This window comes from Macrotis lagotis, chromosome 3 (assembly GCF_037893015.1).
Source record: "Macrotis lagotis isolate mMagLag1 chromosome 3, bilby.v1.9.chrom.fasta, whole genome shotgun sequence".
In the NCBI taxonomy this organism is placed as follows: Eukaryota; Metazoa; Chordata; class Mammalia; order Peramelemorphia; family Peramelidae; genus Macrotis; species Macrotis lagotis.
Genome location: NC_133660.1, coordinates 241,115,129 through 241,142,176, shown reverse-complemented (window position 1 = coordinate 241,142,176; position 27,048 = coordinate 241,115,129). Strand labels below are relative to the sequence as shown.

The window sequence follows — 27,048 nt, the reverse complement described above, 5'->3', positions numbered from 1 at the left end:
TATGTGCACATTGTTGTCCTCATAAATGTTCACGCATTTCCCCGACCCCTTTCCTAGTTAGTTTTTTTATTTGCACATCCCTTTTAGCTTTACAGTACATTTGACTATAGTGCACAACATGATTCCAAGTTCAATCAGTGACTCGTGGCCACTGAACTTCTGATTGGCCAACGGCATCCCAACCAGTGCTGGTGTCATTGCTTTACCCCTAATGAGTGTCCTGCCGTGATGGCACTACACAGTAGTAGCAAACCTTCCAATTAAAACAAAAAAATCCCCCAGGGAAAATGCTACACTAGAAGAATCAGTCTTGAGTCAAATCTTTATTTGGTGCTCCGTCCAGATAAATTTTTAGTGCTTTTTCTTTACGAGGAGAGTAGGTTACACGATGTCCAGTTTTCTGGAGCCGGCTGCTTTCCTTTTTCATCAGTTCATTTCTCTGCTCTTCTGTCAATTCCATTAATTCTTCAGTTTTATCCCTAAAGTCAAATGATCACATCTGTTAAAACTAGTTCTTTAAATATTCTATGAGGGGAAAAAAGTTGTGCTGGTTTGTACAATGTTGATAAATTAAAAAACAATAATTCAACTAGTGAAATCTTTAGCAAGCTGAATAATCAAACATTTCCTTTTCCACCATTCCCCAGTATATCCCCAAACCCAATTCTGTATTTATTATTACTCCTTACCTTACTTAACAACAACAACAAAAAATGCTATGATTCCTGTTAGAAGTCAAAGCATCAGTCACTGATGCCCACAGGCTGTCTTGCCTAGCTACAAAAAAACAGTCTAGAAGGGTATTAATTAAAAATCTGCCTCCAGCAAAATAGTTAACAAAGACAAGTTATCCATATTGAACTAGACTTGGTTTTTAAAATTGTAATTATAATAAAAGGTGGTGTGCCTGTCTACTAGAGTCAACAAGAATGCCATCCACATTACCTATAAAATATCACGGCACCATCATCACAGATATAAAGGGGCCACACATTCAATGTAGAAACTTTAGGATTCCAATCTAAATCCTGGTGAATTTCTAAGACGGATATGTCACAGGGAAATGTTCCTCTGCCCTGAGAAAGAGAATATATTCCATGAATGTATACCATGCCAGTAGACATGTTAGTTCTCAAGCATATTACATACATCATTGATCTCACCTTTGCAAATTCAATATCTTCCAAAGGTATCCCACTGATTTCACAGAGCTGGCAAAACAAACAAAAAAACCACAAAGATGTTTGTGATGAATTATTTTTCCAAATTTTGAAGATAAGTCCTGCTTCTGCAATATATGGATTAAATATTAATATATGTAAAATAATGGATTAAAACTCAAAGAAAGCATGTGCTGTGTACATAAGAAATTACTTATCTGTTTTTGCTTTACTAGTTCTTTGCCTTCTGACCCAAGACTAAATATTTTGAGTGACTGATTAAAAATAAGTCAGATGACTCAATTAACTCATATCTTGGTGGCAGTCAGTTAAAAAGCCTTTCAAACTACTAACTGCCCATATCAACAAAATAAATAGGTCAATGAGTTAAAGTTGAGACAATGATTAGAAGCTTTTAATATTCCAACTCAAGAAACTGTTTCATTCTAAAAACAAAAGAAAAAACACAAAAGAATCCCATCCAAAATGGAATAAAGAAAGTCTTCATAAGAGTACATGAAACCCAAAGGCAACTCACCCTCTCTCTCAGCTCATCAACACTACTGCTTTCCAGCACTACCTCTTGGAAAGGGTCCAGTCTCATCTCGGCTGGCCTCCACCGCCTCGACAGCACAGCTAATTGTGACATGGATTTCATCTTCTCCACCCCTAAGAAATTCAAGAATAAGAACTTAATCTTCTTGCAAAGAGGAATACATTTTATTTTGCAAAGTAAGAAAAATGGAATTCGTAGTTATTATCAGAAATTGAGCTGGCAAAAAAGTAAGGAACAGATACTGAGCATGTCGTTTTTACCTCAGGTTGTTATAGTTGGTTGTCTAATTTCACTCTTTCTCCTGACACCCCCCCCCCATTCATTCCTAAGTTGAAGAGGATGGGAAGATAAGGAAACCAAGGTAATAATGCACCTGGGATGATGCAAATACTATCAGCTCTATTCACCCTCCCCCGGCCATTAATAATTTTTCTGTTTCCTTCAAGGGTTACTCAAGTGCCATCTTTCTTATGGGGTCAGCCCTGCCTACTGCCCCTCACAGTCATGATTCCTTTTTCTGATTCCCCATAAGCAGTTTATTATAAATCCTACCGAAATTTGCTTGGTTATCTCCCACCCACCCCCACCCCACCAACTAAAAAATGATAACCAAGGGAATAGATACTATACCCTCCACAGAAGTGCTAATTAAAAGTTCAAAAGGAATGGGCCCAAATATTGTTATCCCTTTTAAATGAGACCTGAACCTGGTCTGGGTAAGGTGCCTGACCTTGATCCCTGAAGAAGAGTGTTGTTTTTGTGCTTCATTCTCGGAAGAAGACCATGACATCAGGGAGGTGATGAGATAACAAGCACATGAATTGGATTTGGGGGCAGGGGGTGGGGTGCTCTGTGCTAAGTCACCAGTCTCACTTTCTCCTCCAGAGCCATCTGGGTCCAGTGACCAAATATGGATCAGGAATCTGGAGATGGCTCTAGATCCGAGGCACTCAGGGTGAAGTGACTTGCCCTAGGGCACACAGCTCTTAAGTGTTAAATGTCTAAAGCTGGATTCAAACTCCCATCCTCCTGGCTCTGGGGCAAGGGTTCTATCCACTGTGCCCCTCAGCTGCCCTACTGAAGAGTATCCAAGGTGATGGAGAGTTGTCCTCAGTCAGAGACCTCTGACACATCCTGCCTTGGGGCAGGTCACAACATTGCGCAGGGCCTCAGGCAGTTCTGGAGGGAAACTACTTGCCCAGCCAGGAGTGTTGATCAGCACAGACAGGGGAAGCTCCTTACCAGGCTCACTCCACTCTAAGATCACAGCTCCAGTCAGAAAAATAAAATTACTTCTGTCAAACATACTTAGAATTTTTAGTTCTTATTGTTTCTAAAGAAGAGATAATCCAAATTTTTTACTCAAAATGTTCATTCTTAACATAATGCAAGTATTATGTCGATATTACTTGTTGCCTATTTATTATCTGATCAAAAACTTCAGGTTTTATGAGTTTCTAAATGATTCTGAAGACAATTTCCTGATAATGCATTGATAATACCATCAAGAACTTCAAGGAAAACCTCCCAGTTGCTGGAAATATTAATATCCTCTTCATAGACATGATAATCCAAAAAGACCGTGCCAGGATTCTTCCAGGTTTTTTTCCTTAGGCGAAACCTATAAAAGTGTTTAGATATATTAAACTTCTCTCCCTTCAAAATCTTTACCTTAAAAAAACTAATGTAATGCCTAGGAGAAATGGTCATTATAGAGGAGGAAAGACAAATGGCTACAGGAAAGGTGATCTGAAAAACCCTCACACTTGCCTTTGAGGGCTTAGCATGAATTTAATGTAAAATGCTGTAAGGGCCAGTAGAGATCCATCATCTTCCTGTTACAGAGGAGGACACTAGCCTCACCACAGTCTAATGTTGATCTTTGTTCAGTAAAATAGAAGCACTATCATTTTGAACAGCTCAGGGAATTCTGATTTTAAAACACCACAACCAGGAAGACAAGTGGAAGCGATTCCTCTGTGTCCATGCTGCCCTCAACCATGCCAGTTGAGGAGTGGGCAGATGACTTTTACCTTTCGATGCTGAGTTCCAGCCCACACTGTTCCCTGAGCTGGGGGAGGAGCTCTTCTTTGGACTGTCGGACAGTCATGCCTTTTGCAAAAACCGCATCAAGCAGAAACCTACAGGGCTGTAAGTACAGAAGAACTGTGAGGCTTGGCAATCCTTAAAATACAGAGCTGCGGCATTCAATTGTGCCCTCTCATACGGAATATGGATCAAGCTTTTAAATAACAAAATTAAAGAACAAATGGAAAAAACACTAAGAATACTTAAACTCTATTTGATACCAAATGTACAAACTAGTGAGCCATAGCTATGCAAGAGAAAATCAGCAACAATGGCAACTTTGAGACAGGTTTCTATGGTTGTACCACACTTTTATTTCTCTCTTACACTTTAAATTTACTTTTTGTGTCTCTGTCTTATTTTACCAGATGACAGTCCCCTTAAACAGGGATTGTGTCATTCCCCAATATCTATCAAGCTAAAATATTTGTTCGCTATTTAGGAACTGAGATTCAATTAAGATAAACATGTGAATCTTCTTACTGTGAAATTCCCTCTTCCACAGATTCCCTGATTTAAATAATCAAAAGGTTTTGAACATAACAAAAGGAGCTTCTTTTTAAAAGATGGGGACCTCAAGATCTAGAATTTAAAAGTAATAATAAAATCCTTTATCAAAGTCCTACTTTGAGAAGATATTTTGATCACAACTTATGCACAGAAGCTACCTAATGCATAGAGAGACTGTTATCTGCACTGGAGGCAATACCCCTGGTCAATGAAATCCCATACTGTTTGAAGTAATCAATGCCCCAAAATGACAAGGAGCTATCTTACTAGGGCTTAAAAGAATTGTTCCTTACCTCTTGCTCATTAACTAAAAGTTGGTACACCTTGACTCGGTATTCTCCCTTCTTAAGTGCTCTTCCCAATCTAATTGTAATCTACAAGTCAGAAACAATTATTTGTCAGGTGGGTAATAACAAAGAAAATGAAAAATAGTTCCTTAGTGCTCAACCACCATATCAACAAAATTACATTTTCAAAGTACTCAACTTCACTTTATGAGGAAATGAGCAAATGATGTTCTCAGATCAATCACTCAAATCTGTCTCTTATAATAAATAACTACTTTCATTAACCTTGTTGTCATCTGAAAATGATGAAAGTGTTTCGTTCAGTCGGACGCTCTCAAACTCTTGATTGCTGGCATAGACTCGAAAAACTTTGAAGTGAGAAGATAGAACTCCAACAAAGGGTTCCAAATGTTGTTTGAAGGCAGCCAGTGTAATTCTTTTATCAACATGCACCATCAACCCTAAGCAAAAATAATATTTTTAAAAGTCTAAAAGCATAAATGAAACTATAAATGAAATGTGTGCATTTTAAGTAGAAAAGAGATGATTTCATTTAAGTAATCAATATTAAGTGCTATTTGGTACTTTACTCACTTTAAAAGAAAGTACATTGGGGAGAGTAAGGAGGCAGAAAAATGTGCAACTCAAAATCTTACCAAAATGAATGTTGAAAACTATCTTTGCATGTACTTGGGAAAAAAATTACTTGTACTTAAAATGAAAATTGAAAAAGAACCCAACACTAAATAAAATCCAAGAATTTATTTTAAAATTGCTTTAAAATAAAACCTAACGAAATGAAAACCTTTTTAGAGCATAATGCTTTCTATGAAGAATTAGAAAGCCTATTTCCTGAGTTTTCTTAGTAATTTCTGTAAATACAGGGAAATAATGAATTTGACATATATACCAAAAATAAAATAAAATTCTTAAAATATTACCTGTTCATTAACTTCTGGAACAGTACTAAACAGTACTAAATGGCTATTTTCTAATATAATTGGATGTCAAAGGATACATCTAGGTGGTTATATAAACATCAATGGTTTAATTTCAAGAAAAGCTACTCATAAGTGTTGCTTTAGTTATCTTGTATATAGGCTGTTTACTATTAATTTTTTTCAAATTGTGTGTGCGTATGTGTATGTGTGTGTGGGGGCATCTTCTGGGTATATTATTCCAATTTAAAGCATTATCTCAAGTATTCCCACAAAAAGCAAAAACTGAATTCCTATTATAAAAAAAACAGTAATCCCTAAAAGTCAGCAAAGACTATAGTATTTTTCCTAGAAAGCAGAAATTGTTGTACAGTGCTGTACAGTGTTGTTCCAACACAGCATTTTGTTTCTGTGTCATAAAGGTTCATTTTCAGGGACAGCACAATTGTCCTCTAAAATATGAACTGAAAAGGCTAAGAGATATGCAGTCTAATAGCTCTAGAAGCGTTTATGAAATGCCTAATACATGTCAGGGACTGGTAAACTTCCATTCATACTTCCTTTTTCAAACAGCTGATATTTTTAAACCATGGATACAGTTCCATGAATGTAGTGATGATGCATACACTGCTGTCCTATCTTCTGTCTTTCTTCTTCTTTCTCCAACCTAGCTGGAGTAGACTAGTAACTAACTGGTCCATAGATTGAGAGAGGCTGTAAACTCCTAAGAGCAAGGACCCTCCCTCAGCCCCCGACAATGGATTTAAATAAAGATCTGTTAATCCATACGTTTCAAGTTTTATAGACACTTTAGTCCTCAACTCTTCAGGATAAAAAGGTTGCTATACTACTTTAGCTCCCAATCCCTGGATTATGAAATGCTCTTTCCTAATATTTTGGTTGCCACAGTCAAAAAATGTAAGACACAGTTCCAATACAGAGGTAGAAAAGTTTCAAATCTGTTTCAATTATTTGTCCTCAAGTGATTTCAGGAAAAGATCTCTATAAAACATAAATTTCCCAGTTCATATCTGAAGATCAAGGATTTTTTTAAAAACAAATATCATTTGGATTATTGATTTATCACCAAATCACTTTATAGTTGCCTAGACAAAAAATTATGCAACTCTTCCATTCAGTCATGTAATCTTATGAAAGATTCCTGCAGCTTCAGGTCATTAGCTTATTTCAAAACCCAGACCTCAATGTTTTCTGTCAATTTGCAGATATCTTAAGGTATCTGTTTTGAAATTATTAAAACTGATACACTTGGGGTGGCTAGGTAGCGCAGTAGATAGAGCACTGGCCCTGGAGTCAGGAGGACCTGAGGTCAAATTGGCCTCAGACACTTAATAATTACCTAGCTGTGTGACCTTGGGCAAGCCACTTAACCCCATCTGCCTTGCAAAAACATAAAAAAAAAGATACACTAGATCCAAACAAAACTCACTGAAAGACTTTATTTTCTATAGCTTTCTTTTTCAGGGACATTTGTGTTTTATTCCTAAACTATGTTTGTTGTCTCTAAATAAATTCCCTGTGACAAAAAAAAAAAATCACCATGGAAAATCTTTTAAAAAATTAAGTAGAAATGAAAGCAATCATTAGAAATGGCTTCCCATCAACATTACAATTCCTCATCTAGAGGATTTTTAAGTCATTTTGTTAGGCTTGGCTTTCCTGACTAAAATAATGCTGATGTGATACCAATTGGGCATGCAGTTTAGCCATTCTTTATTAAAGCTTTCCTAAACTTTTCCAGAATAAACATTTCACTTAGTTTTGGGAAACCTGTGGAAACCCCCTTATATCACATTGGCAATTTGCTAATTGAAACGTGTTTTTGTAACAATTAGTTTCAACCTTCACCTGATAAGAAAATGATTTGCTTTGGGTGTGGGTGAAAGATTCCATGTTGGGGAAGATAAAGGGTGTCAGTGCAAGGGGTGTACACTTCAAGGAAAATGAATGTAGCTATAACTCACAAGTCATCCCCACAAGGTACAAACAAGGGAAGTGTGATTTCTCTAACTGGATCAAGGCTCTAGTTTTTCCTCATCAAGTTTCTTCAAAATTCTTGGTTGAAGGTCATCAGATTTCAACACTGTTTAGACATAGTTTGTCATTTAAGTTTAGAGCAAGAGTTCTTAACTTTTTTTTTATCATGTCCTTCACACACCCCATCTAGTTGTTTTTTTTTTTTATCCCTGAATCCCCTGTGGTAGTTTGGCAAGGCTTATAGATCTCTCTCAAAATAATGTTTTTAAATGCATATAGTAAAATTATTTAAAATTACCAAAACATCCATTTATAATGAACAAAACTTAAACTAAAAAAAAAAAACCAAATTCATGGACCACATGTTAAGAATACTTGCTTTAGAACAGTGCTTAGTTTCTATTACCTGGTCTTATGCCTTTGACTAGTCCACTTCAAGACCATACTGTATAAGAGTAAGACTCTCCTTAATACCCTCCTCAAAAAAGACTCAGACAAAATGATTTCTTAATTCAATACTTTTTTCTATTCCTTAAATGTCTTAAACAGTGTAATCAAAACTATGTTTTTTTAATTCTGATGCATTTTTTAAAAAAAGCTATGTCAAATGGAATCTACCTTAGTGTTCAACCTTTTACTTAGTAAAATGAAAAGATGTTTTCCTCAACTTCACTTTTCCAGTTGTTCATTAAAGAATTACCTTTGCTTTTCCAGGAAAGGATAAGTTAAAAAATCTAGAATTCTTTTTTCCTGGGTTTTTCAATATGACATACTTCAAGTCTCCTTGCTTTCTTTCATTTTAAAAACGATTCCTATTTTCCCCAACCAAAACCATCATTTTATCATAATTCCCTTTTCTAAAATGAACAGTAGTTTAACTTGCTTTACCAGAAAGGTTAAATGTGCTGCATTTCTATATGCAATCTGTATATTAAATTCACCGATTTAATTTTACCAAGAAAATTATAACAAAAGCCCCAAGGTTATACATTGTATAAATTTTACATCTTTCACAAATAAATTTAGAAGTAAATATAAAGAACTCTTAGTTTAGTTAAAAATTGCTTATGCATACTCCTAATTGCAATAAGTAAGATGAACAAGGGTACTGACTTGTGAAGCTTTAAAAAAATTACATACATTTATGTCCTTCCCCAGAACCTTCATCTGCAGCGTAGGATTCTGCTTTGAAATACATGTATTGTGTCTCTCCCCTACTCTTGCCACTTTCATCATATTCACTGTCAGTTCCTGAGTCTTCTTCAGCTGTATCCCAGGTCTCTTTTTTTCCTTCATTTGCCTTAGATCTTCTACTACTTGTGATACTATGAGAGTCGAGTCCATTAGCCAAAGGGACTGGGGCATTGTCTGCATTGCACAAAGTGTCACTACTGTGACTGGAACTAAGAATATCACTGTCTACTGAGCTTGTACTCCTGTCATTGTTCACATCAGAATCTGACCGCTCTTCAGACTGGAAATTTTCTGGATCAGAAGTCTGAATCTGTTGTTCAAGTTCTCTGTTATCTACTGATCCTGAAGAGTCCCTTTCATTTAGAGGTGATTCAATGTTTTCAAAATCACTTGTCTCTGTACTCTTGCTACTGTCGCCATTATCTCCATCCTGTTGCTGTTGCAGAGACAAGCTTTTAAGTTTTTCTGTACTTTCTTCTAAGATAGCCTCTACAGATTTTAGGCCACCTAGAGGTCCTTTAACTCTTTCACAAGCATCATCTACGTGGCCAGAATCTCCCCCAGCTTTCTGGTACACTGTCCTTTTAGAATGAGATCCTGGAGATTGTTCAGGTAATAAAACAAATAGTCTGATTGTATTGGCATGTCGATCCAGTAGTTTCCACAAATGAGAGTCTGTAAAGGCCATCTGGCGATCCAAAGACTCAGAACTTTCAACAAATACCTAAATATTGAGGCAAAAAATTCTGTTACATTATGGTAGTTTTGGTTCTCACCTATCACATGAGAGTTAAAGTATTCAAATTAGCAAGATACATAATTAATTGGAAAAAAATTTTTAAGGAAATTATTTAGATGGTAAGGCATTTAATTCAAATGTTTAAGTCAGTACATAAGCTTTTTGCAAAGACTGAGAATTTTGCAATTATTCTCATTAGTAACTATGTTTAGCATTCTATTGCTTAAAAAAACAAATTCTAAACCTTATAGACACATTAAATATGAACATTTTAATAAGAGTATGCTGCCTTTTGTAGACTATCAGGAGGACAATGAGTTAACATATACATTCAGACATCTGTGGGATAGATAGCTGATTGTTAGTGGTGTAGTCTCTGCCAATAAGACTTTCCTTACTGAAAAGTTAACTAATAACTTGTATGGAAACAAAATCTGAAATCTGAACCTCATTAATCCACTGTCTTAACCACAGAAAGGAACACTTTGATGTATTAAGAAGTCTTTGAAATGTCACAAAATTCTGGGTTTCTTTATAGATCTTCTCACATTTTGAACCAGACTGAACAGTGATGGTGGTATAATCATGGTGGCAAAAGAAAGAAGGATGGCAAGTGTGCTTATATACATATAAAAACAAACAGAAATGATAAATAGATAGAATAGTAAACCTGGCAAGGACACAAGTGTATACAAATTAAAAAGTTTGGGGGCTAATGTTTTAATCATGGGAGCTAAAAATGGACTTATAGTAAGATGGTTAAACTTATACATAATGGACTTATAATAAGATGGTTAAATAAGAGTTTAATACAGGGTGGCTAGGTGGCACAGTGGGAAGAGAACCGGCCCTGGAGTCAGGAGTACCTGAGTTCAAATCCAGCCTCAAACACTTAATAATTACCCAGCTGTGTAGCCTTGGGCAAGCCACTTAACCCCATTTGCCTTGCAAAAAACAAAAAACAAACCCCCCCCAAAAAAAACTAAAAAAAGAAAAAAAAATTACCTAGATGAGTGGCCTTGGGCAAGCCACTTAATCCCATTGCCTGGCAAAACAAATAAACAATAACTAAAAAAAAAGTTTAATATACAATAATTGAAACATTTTAATATTGTGGGCAAGACATCGATCATTTCCAGACTTCAGTTTCCTTATATGCAAAATGAAGGGATTAAATTAGATGTTTATTATGGCTCCTCCTACCTCTAACAATCTATAAAAGCACTGAAAGACAATAATAAGTTCACAATGGAATTTCTCTGCAGTGGATAAAACACTAGGCTTAGAATCAGAAGACTCATCTTTTCGAGTTCAAATCTGGCCTCAGACACTAACTGTGTGACCCTGGGCAAGTAACTTAACCTTGTTTACCTAAGTTTCCTGCCCTGTAAAATGAGCTGGAGAAGGAAATGGAGGACCAATGCAATATCTTTGCCAAGAAAAACCCAACTGGAATCATGAAGAGTTCGACATAACTCAACAATAATAAAAACCTGTGCCTTCCTCATTCCTTAGAATGTACTGTTTCAAGGGCAGCTAGGGTGGTGCAGAGGATAGGCATCACCCCAGGGTCGGGAGGACCTGAGTTCAAATCACCTCAGGCATTTAATTATCTTGCTGTGTGACCTCCAGCATGTACCCCACTGCCTTGTCAAAAACCAAAAACCAAAAGTTAGTGCTTTCCTGCTGTGCTTTCTCAGATTACACCAAAACTGTCCGGATCCAGTCAATACCAAGGACCTCTCATGTTTTAGTTAAAAATAATTAAGTTACAACAAAAAACCAATTTGGAATTTCAGTAATAACACTATAACTATTTGTATGTTGTTTGAATATAAGGCTCTATAATATTGTATATTTCTAAAATAGAAAAAATATAAGCCAAAGTTTAAAAGCAAAACTAAAAATGCTCAGATAAAGGCAAAGGAAAAGACATTTGAAGTATCTCATCCGAAACACAGATGTAAAAATCCAGAGATACCATTACTAGGCCTATGACTCTAAGAAAAGAAATAGGTTCATATGTAAAAATATATTTATAGTAGTAAAAAACTGGTAATTCAGGGCCATCTAGTGGTGCTTATCACATGTAATAGGTTACTGCATCATGACAAAAGGGATGGTTTCAGAGGTGCCTGGGAAGACATATAAAGTGATGCAGTGTGGTAAGCATAATTGGAATAACAATTTACATAATAACATCCTTATAAAGAGAAAATAACTTTGAAGTATATATGATCAATATAATAATCAATCACGATGCTGAAAGACCAATCAATGAAGAAGCTTACTGCTCATGACCTCATAGAGGATGGGTGATGAACTTGATGCAGAGTCAAAGTAGGGTTTACTTTTTTTCTTTGCTTTGCCATATAGATTTGATCCTTTTTCATTTTTTTTTTTTTAGTGAGAAAGGAAGGGAGAAAGATACTACTACTACTACTACTACAAGAACAATAATGATGGATAACAATTATATAACTTTTACTACATTTCCTAGAATTGTGTTAAGCACTTTTACAAATATGATCACAGGGGCAGCTAGGTGGCGCAGTGGAAAGAGCACCGGCCCTGGAGTCAGGAGTATCTGAGTTCAAATCCTCAGACACTTAATAATTACCTAGCTGTGTGGCCTTGGGCAAGCCACTTAACCCCATCTGCCTTGCTAAAGAAAACCTAAAAAAATAAACAAAAAAACAAATATGATCTCAGATGATCCTACCAATCCAGGGGGGGGAAGGTCCTATTATTACTGAGGCAGACAGAAGTTAAGTGACTTGTCCAGGGTCACACAGTTAATAAGTGTCTGAGGCTTTCCTGACTCCAGGCTGGGCACTCTGAAAGGAAGAGAATAGACATTGGATTCCCTCCCTTCCTTCTCCCCAGAAAAGAACAGAAAATCACAGACAACTTGGAAAGTTACATATTCTATTTGTTACCTACTTTTAAAATATAAGCAAGCTTTATAGAATATTCACAATTTCATGTATAATTCTTTCCTTCTGTTCAACAATATATAAGGAGATATTACTTTATTTCATGTTCAGATAAAAATGAAATAAAATTTAAGAAACAAAAAGACTATTTTTCCATGATGCCTTCCTTTTCATCTGATGACCAATAATAGGCTGCAGCTTGTTTTATCTCGAAAATATTTCTCTGGATCAAAAAAGAAGCAACTCTAGTTGCAGCATGGCAAGGAAAAAATGATCTTTTTGGCATAGAATGAGGTGTTAAAAGGTAGCACAACATAGTTGCTAAAGAGAGACTCTCAGGAAGACTTGCTCAAGTCTTTCCAGGTATCATGGGCTTAGTAGGGCAGATGATCTGCATTGGTAGATGGTATTCCCTACCCTTATGAAATTCTAGATCTGGCCCCACTCCCCCTGCTCCAAAAAAGGTCCAAACAAGTAAAACAATTAAAAAGCCAGGCAACACTTGCTGTTGAGAAGGGCAGCTGGATCACTGAAAGTCAGAGAACAGTGATAATGATTAAGAGTGAGAAAACTGAAGTAACATGAATGAAAATGAACGGAATCAAAAGATAATCAAGAAGAAAAATGTGAAGCAAGAGCTCTTTAAGGATGTGATACAATTAGAGCAAACCAATGAAAGTTGGCTTCAATATGTATTCAAATGGTAATTACTAGAAAGCATAAAAAAATCCAAAGAAGATCACCTATGGGGAGAGGGGAAAACAATTCAATGAACTCAAGCCTTTGTGGAAGATTTCCCCTATGAAAGGTTTTTCATTCTGAAGAATCTGATGCTCTCAGGCAGAAACAAGGATCCCTGAGGACCTTCCCTCCCCTCCGCACCCACAAGGGGCTCCCTGATTATGGGACTAAGGAGGGAGGTGGCAATATGTGAATAAACAAGTATTTCATAAAGAAAGTGGGATTTCTCCTGCAAAAAAGAATAGGCTCCATCAAGATAGGATAGAGGACACAGATTGCACAAAAGGAAGGAGACAGAAATACAAATATATTATGACTGGGCCTGTGGGGAGACTGACCTAACTGGAAGCAAGCTTGGGAAGCTGGGTGAGAAAGCTGGAAAGGCAGGTTAAGGAGTTTATATTTCTATTTGGATTAAATGTGATTAATGTCAGAAATGCAAGTGCAAAGAAGCAGAAAGGCTCAGGCTCAAGTGCCTCATCTGACTTGGCTGGGGAGTACTCACTGGGCAAGTAACTTAACCTCTCTAGCAAAATCTCTAAGGTGAAAAGTTGCAAACAGTTAATTTTGGTAAAGGAAATTTCCTCACTATATGAGTTTCTTATAGCAATGAAATCAAAGGTTCACCCCCCCCCCCCAATAATCATGTAGGAGTCATTAAAGACCTACCTTATTACTTCTAAAGAAGCCTTCAGCCTTCAGTGTTTTACTAGGCACATTGAGAAGACGCAAGTCATTGTAGCAGCGTTCCAGAACTATTCTCATTGTTTCAGCAGGCAGCTGTATAGTCTATAAAAGGATCATAATTATAGAAGAGGACTTTTATTTTATAAGAAACTATACCTCAAATCAGAACTGGCCAAAAAAAATGACACTAATCATTTTCCAATGGGTTAATAAAAAGTAGTTGAACTTAAAAAAGTTGAACGTAAAAGATGCTCAAGAACATAATCTTATTAATCTCACTTTTAAACTAAGCAGTTCATTAGGAGCCCAAAGGAAGACTTGCAAAAGTCTGGGAATAAAAATGCTTTACTTAAGTCACTTTAATTTTACTACTTTAAAGGCTTAGAGGAGGATCTTATTCAAACCTGAAAATTTTACTTTCTTATGACAAGCATTTAATTATCAGTTTTGGATGTAAAACCAAACAATTTTCTTTATTCTGTAAACAATCAATAACATTTTGATAACTCATAATAAAAGACCAAGTCAAAGACAGAAAAGGAAGTGAATTCTGTCCAACAAATATGTTTCCCATCATGTCTATAGAAATGACTGGGGGAACATATTAATATTCCTGGCAATGTTTCTAAGACCAAATCTCAGCAAAGATGCTGATCTGAATTTGTAAAGGCAGTTTTCACACCAGGAGCTTCCCCCTGACTAAATCTCAGGGCTATGTATACCTATTCCCCATTGACTTCTCCATCAACCCCCCCAAAACACAAAAAAACCAAACAACCCCCCCCAAACTCCAATATGTTTATCTAAGACAATATTATCTTTTACAATTCAAGCAGCACACTTTTTAATAATGAATAAAAGCACTGGTATTTTGCTATTTCTGAACTAAAAGAAAAAAAGATTAACAATCACCATCTCTGACATCCTAATTTTTACAAATGAATATGTATGGATCAGTAAAAATTCATAGGCAAAATACTCACTGGGCAAGTAACTTAACTTCTCTAGCAAAATCTCTAAGGTGAAAAGTTGCAAACAGTTAATTTTGGTAAAGGAAATTTCCTCACTATATGAGTTTCTTATAGCAATGAAAACAAGTACAAGGAGAATTTGAGAATGTATTTTATTACATTTTAGTGCAATTTATCCCAAATAACAAAAATGAAATGTTAACTTTCACAGCATTCTGCACTTTCTTAGGGGACTGATCATATTCTACTTCTGTCTTTGACTTACTTAATCTACTACAATAAAAGCTACTTAAGAGTAGTAACCAAACCTTATTCATCTTTGCATCTTCTATGGTTTATCAAAGGCATATATTTGGTACTCAAAAAAAAAAGTCTCCTGAATAAGGTGTACTTGGAATATACCAAAAGTAATTCTTTTGGGCAAACATTAATGAATAGTATTAAATAGTCTCAAATGTTTTAACCCACTTAAAGTATTCACATTACTAGCACTTGTCAAGTTTTCCTTTGAAACGAAACATTTATCAATGGTAGTGAAAGAAATGCAACTTTTAGATATCCTTCTCAAAAATCTTATTGTGCTACTGAGGGTTTAGGTATGGTAAAAACTTAACCATCAATCTGCATTAGACTTGGAAATTATTTCCTTCCATATACACTCTGTGATAGTTAAAACTTACCTTTGAAATAAGCTGCTTAAATTCAGTGACCGTTTGATTTAAATAAGCTCGTACACTAACTGGAGGAGCAACAGACTCTGTTTTTATATCAACCACATGGACTTTCACCATCACCTCTGCCACATTTGAAAAACATAAGAACAGAATTGCTAAGTACTTAAAAGTAATTGATTTAAATAAGATAGTTATAGTATGGTTTTTGATAGTCAGAAAATAAAGCAACATGTACCCTATTTCATATATAATATAGAAAAAACAATGACTTATCTAAATGAGAACATTCTTGGAATGTTATTTCCAATGTTCTACTTTGATATTTTCTGAAGTACCAAAGTATAATTTTGACACTTTACAAAATATGAACCTATACCATTTAATTATCTTAGATATGGGCAACACTGAAACAATAATGGGCTGGCCTTTTAAGGTTTCAAGTTCATAACCGCTGCTAATAAATAATCCAATGTAAATTATTTATAATTACCTGAGAAAACTACTTCCCTAATTTCTTTTTTTTTTGTTAGATTTTTCAAGGCAATGGGGTTAAGTGGCTTGCCCAAGGCCACACAGCTAGGTAATTATTAAGTGTCTGAGACCGGATTTGAACCTAGGTACTCCTGACTCCAGGGCCAGTACTGCGCCATCTAGCCGCCCCATACTTCCCTAATTTTCTTAGAAACTTTTGTGTGATCCTTTCCTTTTAGTTTAAAGGCTCTTCCATCCATCTAAATACTTTATTCCAAAATTTAAACTCTACCTTGCTCTTCTATTCCAAAGAAACAAGAACTTTAAAATGCTTAAGTATTCACAGGGCTTCCTCCTCTGGAGTCCACAATTTCCTGTCCTCTTTTGCCCTCTCCCTAAAAATTCATGGAGAGATTTGAGGGGGTTCATCAACTTGGGTGGAACCCTTGCCAGCACTATATCTTTATTCTCATTAACCTTTAACTGAAAGTTAACATTTCCTTCACTTATGGATGTAGGCTACACACATCATTCTGATAAAGAATCAATAGATTTTAATCTTTCTGGAAAATGTAATGTCACAAAAAGGTTAAGAATCCCTGCATTAATTAGAGTTGTAACTTATCTTTTTTTTCTCCCCCTTGGTTTTGCAAGGCAATGGGGTTGAGTGATTAGTAGTGTCTGAGGCCAAATTTAAACTCAGGTCCTCCTGACTCCAGGGTCAGTGCTCTATCCACTGCACCACTAGCTGCCCCCTGTTTTAACTTATCTTCATGTCTTAATTTCCCATTCTTTTTTTATTTAACTTTTTTTAAGGGGTTAAGTGGCTTGCCCAAGGCCACACAGCTAGGTAATTATTAAATGTCTGAGGCCGCATTTGAACTCAGGTACTCCTGACTCCAGGGCTGGTGTTCTATCCACTACACCACCTGGCCGCCCTACTATTTTCCAATTCTTTAATCATCTTTGTTGCTTTCATGGGGGAGCAATAAATCTTACATAGGACAATATAAAATCCTGAATAATACTTAAGGCAACTGAATTTTTTTAAAAATTATAATCACTATATGATATAGTGGAAGGGAAGAGAGGCTTTAGTCAGCAGACTGGTTTTCCCAGATTTCACGTTTACAAACTGATTAACCCTGGATAAAGTACCAAGTCTCAACAAAGTTATCACTAAGATGAGGTTAATATGCATCACAGCACTTGCATTAGATGTCCTAGAGCCCAAACTCTCTCACTTTACAGTTGAGGAATCTGAGGTCCAGACAAGTCAAGAGGCTTGCTAAAGGCCACACAAGTGGTAAATGACAGAGCTGAGATTTCAACCAGGAAGCAGACTACAAATCCAGATTTTCTTCCTACTGAGTTCACGTATTACTTAAAAAACAGAATGAAAACTCAGTTCTTACCGTTTTACTTTCAAATTTCCCTTCAAGAAACAATGTTATACTTATGAGTAACAGAACCAGCCTTCTGACTTCAAGATTCTATCCAAGTTAAGCAAGAAGGATAATTCTTTTCCTTTTGTACTTGAGCTGTTTATTTGTATTCTTGATATATCTCTATAGATGGATCCTTTTAGAATTTTTAAATACTTGTTCATAAATCTATCTTAATTTGTCAAGTCATTCTAAATTTTGAAATCAAGTAAAACTATTCAAATTAAGTTCAATCAACCTAAAAATCGAAATCACCCTACATTACTTCTAAGCTTCTTAATAATATTCTTTTTCTTACCACCAGGTTTATAAGACTGAAAAACCTGATCGGGTTTTCTGGTTTCCAAGAGTAGATCAAACATGTATGTTGATTTGACACCACCAAGTAGGAGTCCCATTGGAGTATCCTCTTCTCCTTCATATGATCGTTCTAGATAATCATGAAACTCATCATACTTAACAAGACGACAGCAATCCAGAGGAATGACCTCTTCTAAATCCATCATCTGAAATGGGAAAAATTACCCCACAAATTGTATATTTTATTCTATTATCATTATTACCTGTAGTCTGAAATTACCTGTGACTTATATAGATGCATAAATACAACAGGTTTAGAGGTAAAATAAAATGCTTTTAAAATTTAAACCTATCTTTGCAGTCATCCTTAAATTATCAGGCTTGTAATCCATACAGCAAAGTATTCCAAACATAAAATATTCAAAGCTCTTCAGTGCAAATTTACAATTAAATTGCACTCAAAAGCCTGGGTACTACATAAACTATGTCATAAACTGGTTACCATATATAAACTTGTGGATCATGAGGGGAAAAACTTCACAGCTTAAATACAGGAATCATTCCATCATTTGCTCAGTTATAAGGCAATAATTACACTTATAAATGAGTAGGGAGAGAGCCTCATAGGTAGCCTATTATGGAAAACAAGGGCTTCATTATAAGAGTTCACATTCATTTAATTTATAAAAGGTTTTTTCCTACAGTAATCCTGTATCCTGGGTAGTTCAGGTATTATTCTCATTTGCATATTAGAAAACTAAGGCAAAGAGAAGTTCAAAGACTTAACTTCACTATTAAATGATGGAATCTAGTTCTTCTGCCTCCAAATCCAAAACTCATTCCAGGATACCAGTGGTGTCAGGCAGTCACTCTCCTGTACACAAGGATCCTACAGGCTACATGCTGACTTAGCTTTAAAATGTAAAGTTATCTCTATTTTGTTTTATTTTGTAAAATATTTCTCAATTCCATTTTAACATGGTTCAGTCAGCACTTGGAAGTGTTGTGAGCTGTGGGTCTGACACTTTTTCATGACACCACACTTCTCTGGACTACAGCAAAATACTGATGTCATTTGTCCTACCAAACTTGAGTTTGTTTTTTCTGCATAAAACATACTGGTTGTATGATCATGAACAAATCCCTAGGCCTAAGTTTCTCCATTGTAAAATGTAGACAGCAATACCTTAACTGGGGCGAAATGGAAAGCATCTGGGGGCCCAGGGCCAAACTTAACTTTGTTATCTACTTACTACCCAAGTAAGTAAGCTACTCAATCTTTCTGGGTCTCATTTCTTACCTGCTAAAGGGATTGATTAGGGAGCCTAGAAAGACACCTTTCAATTCTTCAGCGAGGTCACAAGACCACTGTGAGGAAGGGGCCTCCCTCGTTTTATAGTTTAATTCTCACATTATGATATGAGGTAATGATTATTTAGGTTTCTCTTGTTAACAACAAAAATTCTTTAAATGTATGAGTGGCCTTCCTTTAGAAAAGGAAAGCATTAGTTTTTAATATTAAGTCCTAACCAGTCTAATTCAGTTTGAGCACATGGACATTATCAAAGAGGAACTGAATATGCTCCAAGGGAGCAATGTCAGGTACATCCTTTGAGAAAATCTCATGCCCAGAACAGGACAATTACTGAGGTTCCTGCAACGAGCTGCTTTTGCTATTCTCTGTGGACAGGTGCTTCTGTTGGGTCAAAAACTGAGTAGAAAGAGAACAAGTTAGATTACATTTGGGAATAATGCATGAAGCTTTACTACAAAAAAAAGAAAAGAAAAATGAGAGAAAATCATGGAATAAAATGTCACATAATTAACAGCCTAATGATATAATGGGATTTCTAAGCTACTAAAAGAAAAAAAATGGAGCTTTCTAACCTTCAGATTTACAATGGAGAAGGTTCAGGGGGAAAATGTACATGAATATTGTCAAAGGAAGACCAAAGTTATGACTTGCATTTTCCTGGAGGAATATCCTCACATATCAAAAACACTCTTTTATGCTAGAATAGTCAGATTGGTAAAAAGATACCTGCTATCTACTGAAACGTATATCTAGTAAATAAAATGAGTCAGCATACCTTATAAGCTATTTGTACTGCTTCTTTTAGGGTTTTATCTTTATGAACTTCCAATTTATTTTCCATCATCACTTGTTTCACAGGATGCATACAGAACAATTTTATCTGTAACACAAATTTAGTCAACATTTCACCAAGCCAAAATTCACAACTTTTTTAAAATTTAGTACTTTTCTTCACACAAAATTGAAAAATTATTTAAATTAACTGACAAGAATGGTTTTTGTTTAAAAATATTGGTTTTGTCATTTGGTAACCATAATTTTGTTATCTCATAATTACTTAAAGAACTTCAATAATTTGTCCAAAGAACTAAAGTTAAAACACATTTTAGTCTACTGCTAGAATGTTCTTTACTTCAGATAATGGTGAGAAAAATCTAACCTTGCAGGTATTTCGCTCAATTTCACGTTGCCTCTTTTCTTGCTCTTCCAGTTCTTTCTCTTTTTGCACCAAACTTTTAATATGCTCTGGGTAGTCATTCACTTCCAAAAATTCTACCAATAACAACAATAATAGTCAGGCATTTTCATTCAAATTGAGCTCTTTTATTACCCTGAAGACAGATCTGTTGGTTTCTTTCACCAGTGTAAAGTAACAGTAGAGACTAGGACAGTTCTTGCCCTAGACACCAAGTCTTCTACACAAAAATCTGAAAATGATCATATCTGCAATAAATGTTCCTTAGCCATTTCTTGTGACAATATATTAGTCAAGACAAGTTTTGAAGAATGAACTTGAAATTTATTATAACTAGCACTTATTTATATGGCCCTTTAAAGTTTTGCAGAACACTTTATATATTATCTACTGGGGTGCTCACAACAACCCAAGGAGACAGGAACAGAGGGTGCCAGGGCAAGAGAAGATTGCAAACAGAGATAGTGAGAGAGAGTTATCTGATTGGTGGTTTCATTAGGATAAAGAATTCTTAGTAGGTAAAATTCTATCAATGTGCATAAAGTAATTGCTTTACAACTTACAACCCAAGTCCTTTACACCCCCCCACACACACATAGACAAACATACAGAAACACATACATACCATGCACATGCAAAGTATGGTCAGTTGTCATCATTACCAGTGGCAACCCTGATATGTCCTTTTGGACAGATCCAAAAATGAATCAATATATTTTGTCAAAAACACTATCCAGTTTCCCCTAACACCAAGATTTCTCAGAAACATAAAATAAGACATGTATATTTTCCTGGGTCTGCTGATTGTACCTCCTTGGTTATTCTTAGTAACTTATAGAGAGGATTTATGAGAAACATGGACACAATGTCCTTAGGAAGAGAGAGTTTAGACAATTTATATCCTATTTCAATTCAATAATTATTTGTCATGTACCTGCTACATACAAGGTTTGTGCCAAATACCAGAGAGCAAAAATAAAAATAAGGAATCCTTCTCTCAAGGTTATTTTTTCTTTGGGTGGTGCTATATATCATAAACATGAATTAGTAGCGTTCAAAGAAAAGTAGGGAAAGACAATGAACTAGGAGAATTAAGGAAGGTTGAGCTAAGCCTTGAAAGAGAAATATTCTGAACATAAAGAAAAGAATTTATTTCAAGTCTGGAGAAAATATACAGAAATAGAAGATGGAGGATAAGATTTGGGAAATAATTAGCAGTCTAAGCTTGGCTGCAATATAGTTGGTGATGGGGGAATGGTATGAAAGAAGCCTGGAAAGGTAGGAGGGGAAACTCCATTGGATTGGGTCTTCAATACCAGGGCCAAGAAACTTATATCCTATCCAAAGAAGGGGAAATAAAATTTTCCCAAAACTTTTACTAACTCAAAAATCCCATGTCATTTTTCTTGACTCTAGGTTATTTTGGTTTCCTATAATTTGAAGAATTCTCTCAAAAGAACAGGTACATATATTTATTTGTACCAGTCCACTGTACTAGTTCAGTAACATTTCTCCTAAATACTGTTACAGGAAGCTTTTCATGAAACCATGTTATAGAAACCTAAAGGATTTACAACATACCATGAGCTCATCATCATCATGCTCACCACTATCACCATCATTTATAGATTGTTTATTCTGTACCAAGCAGTAGGCTAAAGCACTTCAAACAATATTATTTCATTTTATCCTTATAACCATCCTTGGAGCAAAGTGCTGAGCTTCCCTTGTCCCCTTTAGGTTAATGTGGATGAAAATGAACAAAGGTAGCCTGAGATAAGTTTTCTTGGTGCAAGATACCAGTTTATTAACAGGGTTTCTACCAATCAACAAAAAGAGTCCATTGGCTACTTCCGTTTAACCAAAAACCCCATGATGAGAACTGAATTCCTTTTTATAAGATTAGAATAAACAGGGTAGGTTGAGAAACAATATTATTTGTTACAGGGTTGGTGCCATCATAAGGTTGAGGACAACACAACTGGTTACAGAGCTGAGGCATGGGGAACAATGATTGGTTGCAAGGTGGGAATAAGGGGTGAGCAACAACCCATTCATTCCTTCCTGTGACTAAGAAATGATTATTGTTTGAGTCCACCTGCAAGGTCAAAGATGGTGAGCCTAACATCTTTGTACAGAACACCAGACATCCTTGAAGGACAGCTTGGTAAAGATAGCAGTCCAGGCTCTAAGTCCACCTGCATCCTCCAAGGACAGTAGAATACTTGAGGCAAGATTAGAACAGCAATTAGCAGCAGAACTAGATTTCTAAACTTATTACAGACCAGTTGAAAATGAGACAGAATCAATTTCATCTTCTCAAGGCTGACCACTTCTTCTCTACATCATTTTCCTAATATTCTCCAAGTCCCTTTGCCTAAACAGAGGTAGCCAACTGAAATATTTTGTGGGTTGGTAGCATCTCTGTTAAAAGATAAAATGAGAGATTTTCTTTCCATGGAAGAAAAAAAAAACACATGCTTTTAAAATTGGTACTATAAATATTTTGAAGACAGCTATTATTGACCAACGAACTTTTAAGACTTCATTACAACTCAGAAGATATTCTTATCTATAAATTCAAATGTGAGTTTCAATTTTATGAGTTTATCACCTATCTCTTTCCATGCTAGGAAAAGAATTACCAATCAAGTCTATTATACCTCTTGGCAAGGAGAGGGGAAAATGGTACTTTTTAAGAAATGGGATTAGAGGTTAGAATGAGAAAGACTTAGTGGAATCATTAGTCAAAGTCAACTCTAGGTATGCTGCCTCCCTTGTTCTATAAATAGCCCAGCTACTATCTGAGCAATTCTTGACAGTCCTTGGAGAAAATAACCCACAGGACAGGGCACAAGGAAGATATAAAAGAATGCTTCTTTTCCTTCCATGGAAAGAAAATCTTTCATTTTATCTTTTCAAAAATGGGGCAACTTAGTTGGTGTGGTGAAGGCAGGGACACCCAGCAGCTCTTCCCCAGACCACTCTAAATACCTTTAAATAATGACTTTCACCAAATTCTAGAGTGGTGAAATCCACAGAAAGACTGAGTGAAACAATTTTCTGGCCCAAGACAATTTGGAAGATCCAGAGGAAAGGAAAGGGGCGTCCTGCCAGGTGTAATGGAACAAACCAGCTCCAGCCATCCAGGGTCTGTGGCAGCCAGAGTGATTTCACACCCCTCAGTCCAGGGATCGCCAAGGACAAAATGGAAGGTCAGTGGGAAAATTCTGTTGCACCAAAATGACCAGAATGAGCATGGAGTCCAGTCCAGTGCAGGTCCCTAGCCCCTGGGAGTCACCCAGCAGATGTTTCCAGAATGCTCAGTCCACGGACTATAAGGGAGTTAGGGGAGACTGCAGAGGTTTCTTTGCTATCCCCTAGGCAGGACTCTGTTGCTTTACTCATACTCAGATCCAGGTCGCAGTTTGGACCCTCATACTGACACAGTGGAACAGGGACCCTCCTCACAGTTCTGGGACAGAGGAGAGTGCTTATGGTAAACCTTAGACCAGTGCACAGGCCAGGAGAGCAATAGAGTCTCTCATAAAACCTAGAAGGAACTGAGGTCCCTGGAGGGGTGTCCCTGAAAACAGTTGCAAAACCTCTCAAAAGCTAGGGAGTCTGATATTCATGTAGAGGACTCAGGTGAAGCTTGGAGAGGGTGGACAGAAAGGGCTAATTATGAGGGATTTAATGATGTTAAACTGCTTGTATTCCTGCATGGGAAGATGATACTTCCAACTCACATGAATCTCATTTATTAGGGAAGTCAGAAGAACACACACACATACACACACACACACACACACACACACACACACTATACATACAAACACACACATACATAAACAAGGCACAGGTGGGAATTGAATAGGAAGATATATTATGAAGATGCAATTAATGGATGAGGAAGGAATGTACTAGGAGAAAGGGAAAGGAGAGATAGAATGGGCTAAGATATTTTGCATAAAAGAGGCAAGAAAAAGCTTTTGCAAAGGAATGGAAGGGAAGAAGGGAAGGGGGAGTTAGTGAACCTTTACTTTCCTCTGAAGGGGCTCAGAGAGGAAATAGCATACACATTCAATTGGATATAGAAATCTGTATTACCCTAGAGGAACAGGAGAGGTAAGGGGTGGGAAAATGGAGAAGGAGGGTGGTGGTGGGGTGGAGACGCTAGCAGAGAGGGAAGATCGTGGGAGAGGGTAGTCAGATACAAAACACTTTTGAGGAGAGACAGATTAGAATAAATAGGGGTAAGGGGAAATAGGATTGGAGGGAAACAGAGCTAGCAATAGCAACTGTGGAAAAAAATACTCAAGCAATTTCCCTGATAGACTTATGATAAAGAATGCAATCCATCCCAAAGACAGAGTTAATGGTATCTGAATACAGACTGAAGCACACTTTCCCCCCCTCTTACTTTTCTTAAGGTTTCTCTTTGCATGTGGGGGGTAGAGGGGAACAATTATGTTTACTTTTACAAGACTATAGTAGTAAGGTGGACAAAAATTTAAAAAGAAAAAATTAATTACTTCATGGGCAAAGAAGTTATAATTTTTGAAGCCTCCATTTCTGTCCCTCCTCAATAATATCAAAATTTCTCTTCAAGCAAAAAAAAAAAGATCCACATTCTCTTTATTATATTGTATGGCTCTATCACATTTTTATATCTTATTTACTGAAATAATTTTAAAGTGCATGAGTGCAGGGCATGTGATTTAATTATCGTTGTATTTCCATCACTATGTAGTACTTCATATAAAGTATTTGCTAAAAAAATGGAGGAGGCATTAATTTCTGAGGACCTTTCAATTAAAATAAAATAGTAAAACTAAAAGAATTATAAACCAATCAATTAACCAAAAAATGATGGCTGAGAGAGACCATAAAAAGACAATTATAATTTATGCTTTGCCTAGTCTATTCAAGTTCACACAAACCACCAAATGAAACTGTTTCTGGAGCATTGTTCCACTTTGGGGGTTGAAATGGGAAAAGAAACAATGTAATGCAGGACAGCTTAACTAGTGAAGAGAGTATTGGGCATTAAAGTGAAGAGGCTCATCCCAACTCTACCACTTTAGTACTAATGTGTGTGTCTTAAGGGCAAAAAACTTAATATTTCTGGAGCTCAGTTTCTTTATCTACAAAATGGAAATCTTAGAAGTCCTAGAATATGAGTTGGAAGAAATGTCAGAAATCATCAAATTTAACCTCTTCATTTTACAGATGAGGAAACTGAGGCTCCAGAAGGGGCAAATGACTTGCTCTAAGTCAAATTGGTCAAAAGTAGCAGAACCAGGATATGAATGAATAACATCAATATGACTTGCATTGCCTATTTTTATGTATTTTAGGGAGATCAAAGGAGAATATAGGGGTTTTTTTTTTTTAGGCTTTTACAAGGCAATGGGGGTAAAGTGGCTTGTCCAAGGCCACACAGCTAGGCAATTATTAAGTGTCTGAGGCCAGATTTGTCTCAGGTCCTCCTGACTCCAGGGCCAGTGTTCTATCCACTGCGCCACCTAGCCGCCCCTAAAGGAGAATAAATATAAAAGCATTCTGCAATATTTTATATCTGATTCACTTCATTGTAGGAAAGTACTAAAATTAGTTCAAAGATAGATGAGGGAAGAAACTCCAAATATTTCCTCATTTCCCCAAACACTTCTTATAAAAATACTTGAGGTAGTTTTTGACAGTTATCATTTGAATATTAAAATAGAAAGAACTAATAACTGTTTTTTAGATGCCTTCTGTAAAATTTAATTTTAGGTGAGCCTATTTAAAATTCCCTTAAATAGAAATATGTTACTGTAATGGTACTTCTACAGGGAAGAAATCAATTGGGGATGAGTTCATTTTAGTTCTCACTTAAGGGAGTTTTGTTACTAAAAGGTCTTTATTATAAAGTGGCATCATCTATAAGACAGTTCTCCGAGACATATTGAAGAAAAATATTGGAACTTAACAATTTATTTAATAGTGAATAAGGATTCTTTTGCAAGAAAAAATAAAAATGACTCAAAAATTTATCTTCCAAATTTAGTCACCATTTTAGTATGAACTTTTCTATATGTGTCCTTAAAAAAAATTCTATTTCAAATTCTAGTACAAGAAATATTAACGTAAGGATAAGTACCTAGAGCTTCTGATCTCTGAATTATTCTACATACATTAAGCACACTAATTTAAACTTTCAAACTCTTTATCTAGTGTTTCATGTAATAGGTAAGAAAATAATTAATATTAATAAATATTAATAAATTCACAAAATCAAACTGAACACACTTACTTGCATTTCGCGAAGGATCCTTCAATCTATATATAAGCATATATGCATTTGTGGAGCTAGTAGGAAGACAAAGAAAAAGTCAACTGGGGCTAAACTTCATTTTATTATGAAAAAAATCTTCCCCATTTCATATGATTAAGAGTCATTTGGCTTTTTTTCAGATAGTTTCACAAAAAACTACCCTAGAAATGAGTTAAACTTTCTTCTGCTTGTTTACATGGAGGAAATAATTCTACTGTTTCTCTTGATAAATCATTCTGATAAAAAAAATAAGCTTTTTTTCCCAAAGTGACTTACTGTAATTAAAGAGCTAGTTAAAGTACTTTAATGGTACCTCAAAAGTGAGGTTAAAAAAACTCCACATCTAGCTGTTGATCTGAATACCATTTTTCAAGAATTAGAAAGTTACTAACCTGGCAAAGGCACTAGAATAATATCCTCGACTTCCTGAAGATCCACCGTGAGTCTTCTTAATGTCCTCTTGTGTTATCTGAAATGTTATATCAGTACTTTATTCTGTAAAGTTTTAAATTTGATTTTCTACA

At 35.9% G+C, this 27,048-nt stretch overlaps 1 protein-coding gene across 3 annotated transcripts in view; it reads right to left on the bottom strand.

Annotated features, from left to right (window-relative positions):
* Positions 1-27,048, bottom strand: part of USP47 (ubiquitin specific peptidase 47) — a 104,228-nt gene continuing 77,180 nt past the window's right edge. For all 3 annotated transcript variants that reach the window (XM_074230322.1, XM_074230321.1, XM_074230320.1), the window contains 16 exons: positions 26,917-26,993; positions 26,504-26,559; positions 20,170-20,282; positions 19,786-19,890; positions 17,694-17,901; positions 15,486-15,601; positions 13,817-13,936; positions 8,678-9,455; positions 4,887-5,062; positions 4,608-4,688; positions 3,750-3,865; positions 3,219-3,337; positions 1,699-1,829; positions 1,164-1,211; positions 946-1,076; positions 1-479 (listed from right to left, as the gene is read on the bottom strand). In XM_074230322.1, the coding sequence (XP_074086423.1) occupies positions 305-479; positions 946-1,076; positions 1,164-1,211; positions 1,699-1,829; positions 3,219-3,337; positions 3,750-3,865; positions 4,608-4,688; positions 4,887-5,062; positions 8,678-9,455; positions 13,817-13,936; positions 15,486-15,601; positions 17,694-17,901; positions 19,786-19,890; positions 20,170-20,282; positions 26,504-26,559; positions 26,917-26,993 (2,550 nt within the window). In that variant the 3' untranslated portion in view covers positions 1-304. The remainder of the gene's footprint in view (positions 480-945; positions 1,077-1,163; positions 1,212-1,698; positions 1,830-3,218; positions 3,338-3,749; positions 3,866-4,607; positions 4,689-4,886; positions 5,063-8,677; positions 9,456-13,816; positions 13,937-15,485; positions 15,602-17,693; positions 17,902-19,785; positions 19,891-20,169; positions 20,283-26,503; positions 26,560-26,916; positions 26,994-27,048) is intronic.